The 10,916-nt window shown below is 36.9% G+C and overlaps 1 protein-coding gene across 1 annotated transcript; it reads right to left on the reverse strand.

Moving 5' to 3' along the window:
• Positions 1–4,075: 4,075 nt before the first annotated feature.
• Positions 4,076–5,066, reverse strand: LOC143583103 (uncharacterized). Its single transcript, XM_077065503.1, has 2 exons — positions 4,521–5,066; positions 4,076–4,237 (listed from the first exon to the last, which is right to left on the reverse strand). Exons 1-2 carry the CDS (start codon positions 5,064–5,066, stop codon positions 4,076–4,078), a joined length of 708 nt encoding a protein of 235 aa, XP_076921618.1.
• Positions 5,067–10,916: the final 5,850 nt, after the last annotated feature.

Below are 10,916 nucleotides of genomic sequence, written 5' to 3' on the forward strand. Positions count from 1 at the left end.
ATTTCGGTCATAAACCAAGGTCGTCGGCATCTAGGGGAGTTACTTTTCATCCTTGTCCTACATTGTTATATATATATATATATATATATATATATATATAGATATATAGGATCAGGATCATGTGAGAACTTTTTGGGAATTGAGAACTATGAAAACCTTTTTGAACCACAAAAAAACCCAAAAATAAAAAAAATCATAAAACAAAAAAAAACACAAAAATAAATAAAGTAAAAAAACAAAAGTTCTTATAATCCCGGTTTCTCAAAAAAAAAAAAAAAAACATAAAAAAAAATTCTCGGTTTAGTTAAATTATACATGTACATATATGTATAATATGTACATATATGTACGCACATGTTTTTTCCCTATACACATATGTATAATTTAAGGTAAATGATAATGTACATATGTGTACATTACGTAACTAGAGACTAAATGAAAGTATACATATGTGTGTAGGTGTAATACGAATTAAAAAGAAAAAAAAATCGGTTTTTTTATTATACATATATGTATAATATGTACACACATATTTTTTCCTATACACATATGTATAATTTAAGGTAAATGATAATGTACATATGTGTACATTACGTAACTAGAGATTAAATGAAAGTATACATATATGTATAGGTATAATACGAATTAAAAAGAAAAAAAAATTCGGTTTTTTTTATGAAACCGGGATGAAATATAAGAATTTTTGTTTGTTTACTTTTTTAAAATTTTTGTTTTTTTTTTATTTTATAATTTTTTAAATATTTTTTTAGAGGTTTTTTTTAGTGGGCTAAAATGGTTCTCAAAGTTCTCAATTTGCCAATGGTTCTCTTAGGATCCTTACTCTCTCTCTCTCTCTCTCTCTATATATATATATATATATATATATATATATATATATATATATATATATATATATATATTTTCACATTGAGGACAATGTGAGATTCAAGTGTGGGGAGGGGTTTACTTGAACTTTGTTTTGTCTAATAAAATTTTTTCTTAAAATCTCTCCAAATTATAATTGTGTCAAAAAAAAAAAATTATAATAATAAATAATAAAAGACCGTTAAGCTTTTAATAAATTTTTGACAAAACCAAGGGTTAAGGTTGCATTTCAAAAAGTGCACGTTCAAACCAACCACCGAATCAACTTTAACTTAATGTGAAAACCAAAAATATGGTTTGTATTTCTTGAGAAAAACTTTATGCAAAATGTGACGTTTATACCCAATCCTTCCGTTTCCGTGAGCGGAGCTTCAAGCCGTATTTATATCATCGCTTATGTTTTTGGCGGATTGAGTGAGTCAATTGTTTCTTGTGATTTAGAACTTGTTTTGAGCATACTTTTCGAGATCCGTACGAAATGTTGTATAAAGGGGGAGGTAATATATGACCTACCCAAACCTTCCCTCTAACACCATCACAAGCCATATCAATCCAACTCCAAATAAACATTCCCTTGTACCCAACACAAAACTAGCTAGCCATATAAACCCTTTCAACTTCAAACTATTTTACTTTATTTCTATTTCAAGATCAGTTTCAAGAAGACCGACGACAACCAAGACTTATATTTCAATTGTTGGTCACTACTTATATGTAAAAAAAAAAAACCACAAAAGATGACAAAAGGAGCAGAATTTTGTGAACTCAAAGAGCATGGAAGATTTATCACAGCTCCCGATCAAGTTATAATTGTTTCTAAATACTTTTCTTTTAAACCCATAAACCTCATTTCAACAAACCTTCCACACACTATCCACACCTTCACCAATACCAAACAGCAACATATATTACCTCCCTATTTATACAAACATTTAACTAAATGGGTGGAAAATTGATCTCTCGACAAACTTATTTTTCACAAGTCACATTTTGACACGGGTGTTCATATACATACAACATTACATGTATGATCAGATATAAAACCGAGTGTGAGTGAACATTGTGAGAACGTGGATTTTGCATAAAAAGAAACTCATAAAATACAAACCATGTTTTCCCATATCACTACATATATTCATATGATCCCCGTTGGTTGTTTTGTTCTTGCGTTTTTCTTCGAGGCCACCTTAACTTTTGGGGATGTTGTAGCTTCGGTCTAATAAACCATCATCACTTGGAGAATTTTTACGTTTAGCTTGTTTGAGGGCAAACAAGGTTCAAGTGTGGGGATGTTTGATGTACACAAAATTATACATCAATTATACATCAAATACTCCATATTTTACATATATTTATTTAAAAATACTTGAAACCGGTACTTATTGATTTCCTTTTGTTTTCCAGGATGATTTTGGCCTTACACGAGCAAAGGTACTAAAGCATGAAGAAAAAGAAGGAAATTCAGCTAATTACTCTCGGAACAGGGGCCATGTCCGAAGCCAACACACCCCCATGGCCATTTGCATGTGAAGATAAAAGCATGATTCTAGAAACAGTGCAACATGCCCCCATGTTCAACCTGAACATGCCCCCATGCCTGGCCTCATATAAAGACAAAAAGTACATGTCTCCTGAAAGGAAGCAACATGGGCCGTGCTCAACTCCAACACACCCCCGTGGTTAAAGACTCTGACGTACTTGCGCATGCGCATTAATTACTCTGACAACTTGGTCGGACATGGGCCGTGCTCAACTCCAACACGCCCCCATGCTCGAACTGCAACCTGCCCCCATGCTCAAACTGCAACCTGCCCCAATGCTCAAAACTGCAGCATGCCCCTGTGCTCAGCTTCAACATGCCCCATGTTCAGTTCTAGAATTTTGCCTACAAATAGAATCACTTATTGCATTCAATGGGGGCATCCAAACTTAATCAAAACTTGATAAAAATTAGTATCTCATCTCCAAAATTCAAGTATTTTTGAGGGTGAAGAAAGGCTTGGAAGATTCAACAACATTTGGAAAAGAGCATTATCATCTTCATACATCTTTAATAGAATTCTTGGTTAGATTATTCTAAGTACCATGAGTTTTATATGCTCTTGTTTTCTTGATGTTTTGATTATTCTCATTATGAGCTAAATTTCTATTTACCACCATGATTTGTGATGAAACTTGACTAGTTTGATGATTGTAATAAACATGTGGTAATTATCTTTGAAACAATGACATATGCATGATTATCTTTTGGTGAAAAGTTGTGTTTAAATGCTTGATTGGTGATTTCAAGATTAATAAATGATAATCCTTTTTAAAAAACTTTAATTTCTATCATTTGTTTATAAATTGTATGCATGCATACAACATGTAGCCTTTAAACTAGAAATGGTAAAAGGGAGTCTTGAATCATTATAAAGTCTTTGCTCATAACATCCTTGTGTTATATTTGAAAAAAGAAGACACTTGTTATAATCAATCTAACTAGTCGTAATATTTTTTAAGTTATTGGTAACGCAAAATACTTAGGTTGTTATGCTAGTCTTGAAAGATTATAAACCAAAGGAATGCATGAATATTGTCTATTTTAATCAATCTTAGGTGGGTTATTTGTTGTTCATTTAATCTTTCCAAAGGATTGTTAGATTTGAATGTCATAAACATGAAATAGAATATAATCATTATATGTTTCTTAAGATTACCTCACTTATATTATGCATGACTCGCGGTGATTAGTTTGTAAATTGTTCATTCTAGTTTTCCAACAAGTCATGAGAATAATTGTCTTTAACAAGAGGTTATTCTATCTTTATCTAAAAAGCGAGTTTATCACATGTTATGAAATTCGTCATCAAAAAGAGTCAAGTGGATTCCAAATTATGGTGGTAGCCTTTATTACTTTATTATCTCGTTTAGACTTTTTAGCTTGTTTTATTTAAGCAACTAGTTTTAAAATATAATTTGAAAACAAAACAATCAAGATCTTTTCTCACGGTTATTTTAATTGCAAAGATTAAGTATTGAAATTTACGTGTCCACGGATTGATACTCGGTTCTTACCATGACTATATTACATGTACGATTGGTACACTTGCCATTTGTGTGTGTTTTATTAAGTTTAGGTGAAAACCATTTTTAAAACCCGATTTCGTGTGAAAAATAACCAAATATTTATATATGCATCGCACGCACATCAGAAATCAGCGAACCGTGGGCCACGGTGTGAACCATGGTCCACGGTGATGTTGAACCAGTTTGGGCAGAGTGCACCGTACCGTGGTGACTCGCTGGACCGTGTCTTACGCAGGCTGGACTGTGGCCCACGGTTGGAACCGTGGTCCATGGTGGAACCCCCCTTTTTTTAGATAAAACAAAACAAAAGTAAACATTAATATTACCTGGACAAGACAAAAGTAAAAATTAGAATTTAAAAATTATCCTACCCCCATGAAAATCCTGAGTTGTCCTCAACACGCTAAAGAAATTCCTAAGAACTTCCCCACACTTGACTCAAACACACTCGCACGAGAAAGGTAATTTTAAGACAAAAATGACTTTAACAAAAACTATTTACACCATACAACATACCTGGGTCTTTATGCGGTGGAACCATCCGGTGAGCTTAAGAGGAAACTCACCTTGTCAATGTTAAGCATGTTCACATCTTTTCCTTCTAGGTACGGTTTGAGACGATGTCCATTCACAACTTTCTTAGCTTGACCTTTCATGTCCTCAATCTCCACGTCACCAAACCTCCCGACTCTTGTGATCACATATAGGCCCATCCATTTGCTTTTGAACTTTTCGGGAAACAATTTAAGTTTTGAATTATAAAGCCACACTGTTTGCCCAACCTCAAATGTTCGTTTCCTTATCTTGTCATCATGCACCCTCTTCAATTTCTCTTTGTAATTCGAAGCACATTCATACGCCTCATCCCAGATTTCTTCCAACTCGTTCAATTTCAACTTCCTCAACTCACCGGCTTCCTTGTAATCCAAATTGACATTCTTAATTGCCCATAGTGCCCGGTGAGCCAACTCCATTGGCAAATGACAACCCTTCCAATACACCAACCGATAAGGAGTGGTACCAATCGGTGTCTTGTAGGTGGTGCGATAGGCCCACAATGCATCCTCCAACTTAATCGACCGATCTTTTCTATTAACCCGAACCGTCTTCATTAAAATTTCTTGATTTGTTGATTCGAAACTTCAACTTGGCCACTTGTTTGAGGATGGTAAGGCGTTGCAATTCGATGATTAACACCATAATGCTTTAACAATTTGCCAAATGCAAAGTTCTTGAAATGTGATCCAACATCACTTATAATAACTCGAGGAATCCCAAACCTTGAGAAGATGTTGGATTGAACAAACTTGCACACCACAGAATGATCATTAGTTCTTGTTGCAACCGCTTCTACCCACTTTGACACATAATCAACCGCAACAAGAATATAGAGATACCCGCATGAGTTTGAAAACATGCCCATGAAGTCTATGCCCCACCCATCAAAAATGTCAACAACCAAAATAGGTTGTAGAGGCATTTCGTTTCTCTTCGATATATCCCCATTCTTTGACAATTTAAACAATGCCTAGCATATTCATTGGCATCTTTAAAAATTGTTGACCCATAAAACCCACACATAAGTACCTTGTACCCCGTTTTAGAACCACTAAAATGGCCGCCACATGCTGATGAATGGGCATGTTTCAAAATCTCTTGTACTTCATTCTCGGGTACACATCTTCGCACTACTTGATCCACTCCAATCTTGAAAAGATCCAGTTCATCCCAAATGTATTGCTTAACTTAGGCCGCGAATTGTTGCCTTCTCTTCTTGGACCAATATGCCGGAATCGCACCCGTGGCCAAATAATTGACATAATGAGCATACCACGGTGCGGTTGAAACAACTAGCAACTGTTCATCGAGAAATTTCTCGTTTATCTCCTTCGGATCATCAAGACCCTCAAGGGTAATTCGCGACAATTGATTCGCCACTACATTCTCACAACCCTTCTTGTCACGGATTTCAAGATCAAATTCTTGTAACAATAGCACCCATCGAATCAAACGCGGCTTTGCATCTTTATTTTCCATCAAATACCGCACCGCACTATGATCCGAGTACACCACAACTTTACTTCCCAAGATATACGAACGAAAATTATCTAAAGCATACACCACCGCAAACAACTCCTTTTCGGTCGTGGTGTAATTTAATTGTGCCTCAGATAAAGTTTTGTTCGCATAGTAAATCACCACCGGTTTTCTATCCACTCTTTGATCCAAAACCGCTCCAACCATGCTATCACTAGCATCACACATAATCTCGAACGGCTTTGACCAATCCGGTGATTGTAGGATTGGTGCTTGCACTAACTTCTCCTTCAAATTGTCAAACTCTTGCACACATTCGTTAGTAAACTCAAAGGGGACATCCTTCAATAGAAGATTACGTAAAGTTTTTGAAATTGCACTAAAACCTTTAATAAATCTTCTATAGACATGGCATGTCTCAAAAACGATCTCACCCCTTTGACATTTTTCGGGGGTGGCAAAGATGAAATTACTTTAATGTTTGCTTGGTCAACTTCCATCCCCCTACTTGAAACCACATGACCCAACACAATACCTTCTTGTACCATGAAATGACTTCTCTCCCAACTTAACACCAAGTTTGTCTCAACACAACGTTTTAAAACTTTTTCTAAACCATTGAGACAAGACTCAAAAGTTGAACCAAAAATAGAAAAGTCATCCATAAAAACCTCAAATGAATCCCCAACCATGTCTGAAAATATGCTCATCATGCATCTTTGAAAAGTAGCCGGGGCATTACAAAATCCAAATGGCATCCGTCTAAAAGCAAAGGTGCCATATGGACAAGTAAAAGTGGTTTTGTGTTGGTTATCGGGATGAATTGCAATTTGATTATAACCCGAATACCCATCCAAAAAACAATAATATTTTTGACCCGAAAGTATTTCAATTATTTAGTCAATGAACAGTAGTGGAAAATGGTCTGTGGCGGTATTTAATTTTCTATAATCAATGCACACTCGCCATCCGGTTACCGGTCGGGTGGCAATTTGGTCACCTTTATCATCTTTGATTACCTGGATGCTAGATTTCTTTGGTACTACTTGTATTGGGCTCACCCATGAGCTATCTGAAATGGGATAGATAATCCCCGCATCCAACCACTCGATTACCTCTTTTTTCACCACTTCCCGCAAGTTTGGGTTCAATCTCCTTTGAGTCTCCCTTGTTGGTTTAGCCTCCTCGTCTGTAATTATTTTATTCATAACAATAGAAGGACTAATACCTTTTAAATCTGCAAGCATCCATCCAATGGCCGCTTTATGTGCTTCCAACACCTTCACTAATGCCCGCTCTTGAGCTTCCTCCAAATTTGAAGCAATGATAGTCGGGAAGGTTTCATTCTCCCCTAAAAACACATACTTCAAGTGGCTTGGGAGCTCCTTCAACTCCACCTTTGGTGGACACTCCAAAGATGGTTTGGTATCCGAATTGATTTCCTTTGGCAAACTCTCCCATTGTTGTGTTCATGGTGGTCTTCCCTCTTGTAGAGCTAACGCATTCTGTTTTTGTTCCTCCATCCGCAAAGAACAAACGTGTACCTGTTCAGAATCATCACAAAGACAAGCCTCTACACAATCCTCATCATATTCATGAGGATTGCAATGATCCATCACATCCGCCAAAAAACATTCTTCACCACTCAAAGAATTAGCAACATTAGTAAAAAAATTTAAACGCATTTTCCGGTTGCCAAAAGCCATATCAACGGTACCATATATACAATCAATGATTGCATGGGCCGTGTTAATAAATGGTCGACCCAAGATAACATTTTGTTGTTGACTTGAGTCACCTGATGAATAATCCAAAACCAAAAAATCTACAGGATAAAAAAAATCCTCTACCTTCACAATTACATCCCGTACGATTCCACGGGGAAGTTTATAATACAACCATGGTCTCCACAGTTTCAAAGGGCCAAAATTGTATTGGTCATATAAACCCCCCGGGAGAATACTCATTCCAGCCCCAAGATCCAATAACGTCCTAGACATTTGAAAATCACCCACTTGAATGTTAATTAAGGGTGTTCCCGGATATTGAAGCTTAAGAGGGAGGTCTCCTTTTAAAACCGCACTTACCCGCTCGGTTAAATCTACCCGTTTAGGCATTTTTTGTTGCCTCTTTTGAGTGCATAACTCTTTTAAAATTTTGCATAAGCGGGTACTTGTTTTATTGCTTCAAGTAAATGTAAATTCACTTTAACCTGTTTAAACACTTCCCACATTTCCTCCTTTTGAGGACCTCGTTTTAAAATCACATTTTTCTTGCCTGGGTCAAGCAAAGCTGAAGGAAATGGAACTACGTTTGATTCCACTTCCTTGTTTTTATCATGATTTAGAAAAAGTTTTAAAAGTGACATGTTTAGTGGGTTTATTAGTTTCAACTTCTTCATCATCACTTTCCTTACCCGTGATATCCTCCACTTCCCCCTCAACCAAACCGGGTGACAAATTAGCTTTATACTCTTTACCACTTCTCAAAACACTAACATGATTAATAGGAACATTACGAGATGAGTTATGGGAATGGTTTACCTTGGTTTTGCTTGGCAACTGACCTTTGTTTTTCTTCAATTCTGCCACTTCAGTTGCTAGTTGACCCATTTGTGTGGTCAACGATTGGATGGCCTTGTCACGGACTTCATCCTTTTGCATTCGGGCTTCATCAAGTTGATTTCTTTTCTGCATGTCTTGTTGTATCAGCCTTAATTTGTCCATCACTTCCTTCCCACTTGATGAACCTTGACCCGAAGATCCACTTTGATTACCACCTATTCCTTGAAGTTGACCTTGACTTCATTGATTGAAGTATTGTTGACGAGGAATAAAGTGGGTTTGAGAAGCCCGTTGGAAATTGGGATTGAGTTGAGTTGCTTGATTTCCATATCTAAAATTTGTATGATTTCTCAACCCGGGGTGGTAAGTGTTTGAGTTCATGTTGAAATTCCGATTACCACCCCCTTGACCTTGAAGTGCATTTACCTCTTAAACTTGTGCTTGCCCTACCGTACACACATCAGCCCCATGACCCAACTCATTAAAATTGGTACAAACATCAATTCTTTGATTAGTATTTTGTACCCCCACATCTTCCACGGCATGAACTTGTGGTCTTCCAATTTCCGGTCTTGCTCTTCTTACAGTTTGAGCCTTTATCTTCGATGTGACCGACATTTGCTCCAAGAATGCCCAATCATCTTGTTCGTAATTTGTTCCGAAAGTAACATTTGTGATTGACATAAAATCCCTTTCGTCTTCCGCATTCAATCCCTCATGAAAAGCATTCAACAACTCCCAAAGAGCTATACCATGATGAGGACAATTCTTGATCATCATGTTGAACCTTTCGAATGCTTCATGATACATTTCAACCGATTGTTGTTGGAAAGATCTCAAACTTCGTCTCGCATCATTAGTCTTATGGGCCGTATAAAACTCTTCCAAAAACCTTTGTTGCATTTCGGCCCAAGTGTAAATTGATGCGGATGACAATGTGTAGAACCATCTCTTTGCGTTATCCTCCAACGAAAATTGAAATAAAACCAACTTAACCTCATCTGGTGAGAACCCTTGACCCCGGATTGTGTTACAAATATAGTCATATGTCTCCAAGTGAAAATAAGGTTCTTCCATTGCAAGACCCTTGTACTTTGGTAAACTTTGGAGTGCATTGGTTCTCACCTCAAACGTTTTTCCATTCTGATTTTGAGGAATAACCACCAGAGATGGGTTGTTGGTGATGACCAGTCTAAAGTGAGCTTCAATTCCCCTAACCATTTCCCTTGCATGTCTTATTGGTACCCCCAATGGTACTCTCGGTTGTCCCATTTGTCGGTAAACGGGCCTTTGTTGAACATTTTGTTGAAATTGCGGTTGGGGATTTGGTTGTTGAAATTGAGGTTGTTGATAATGCAGTTGTTGTGGAACTTGATACAATGGTTGTGGTTGTTGAACTTGATTGATATTCGGGCCACCCCATTGTTGCACTTGTTATTGTGGTTGAAGTTCGGGTCCACACCCAAACTTCCCTTGAACCCTCAATTGATTCCCATCAACTCTGCTTGCATATCCTTCTTCAAACTCTTCATACCTTTCATTGCCATCATCATACCATGGCCCACCAATTAAATACGGGCCCAATCTCTGACCCGGTGAAGTATGGGTTATAGGTGGGTCTTGAGGAAACGTGTATGGTTGTTGATAAAGTGGATTTTGTTGAGATTGGAAGGATGATTGTTGTGGTGAGTTTGATGATTGTCCTAGAATAGGCATGAAATTTGTCAAGGGTGGAAGATTAACTGGTGGCTGAAAACTGAACACGGTTGAAGTAGGCACACTTGTAGAGATTGCAATAGTAATGGGTTCAGTGGATGATGGGTTTTCAGCATTGATGGGTGGTGGCATTGGTGGTAAGGTTTGTTCTGAAGTCATGATTGTGGTGTCAGTTGCTTGACCTTGTGTGCTTGGTGATCCAATAATATTTTTTTCCCTTTGTAGAATCCTATTCTGACGAAAGTTCTCTCGATTTCAGGATTAAACGCTAATGGTGATGAAGACCGAGAGTGTCGTGTATGCATATACCTGTAAGTACCTGCACACTAGCACAACCCGTGTAAAACTTACAATAACAATTTAAGCAAAAACTACAAAAATAATAAACGTTGCGCACTACTACCCGGCAACGGCGCCAAAATTTGACGTGAGGTCGAAGACTCACTCAAAAATAAACCAATTACAACTAAATATATAGCGGCAAATGGGTATCGAACACAAAGAGTTTGTGGAAAATGTGTTAACAAGTAGCTTTAACAGAAAATAGAATTAAACTAAACTTGTATAAAAATAAATTCAGATTTGATTGTTTGATTTTTAGATTAACTAAAATAAAATAAGACACTTGCAAAACAACTATTGAGA

Source organism: Bidens hawaiensis, unplaced genomic scaffold, assembly GCF_021521415.1.
Source record: "Bidens hawaiensis isolate Kalapana, Puna unplaced genomic scaffold, B.hawaiensis_p1.1 tig00032126_1, whole genome shotgun sequence".
NCBI lineage: Eukaryota > Viridiplantae > Streptophyta > Magnoliopsida > Asterales > Asteraceae > Bidens > Bidens hawaiensis.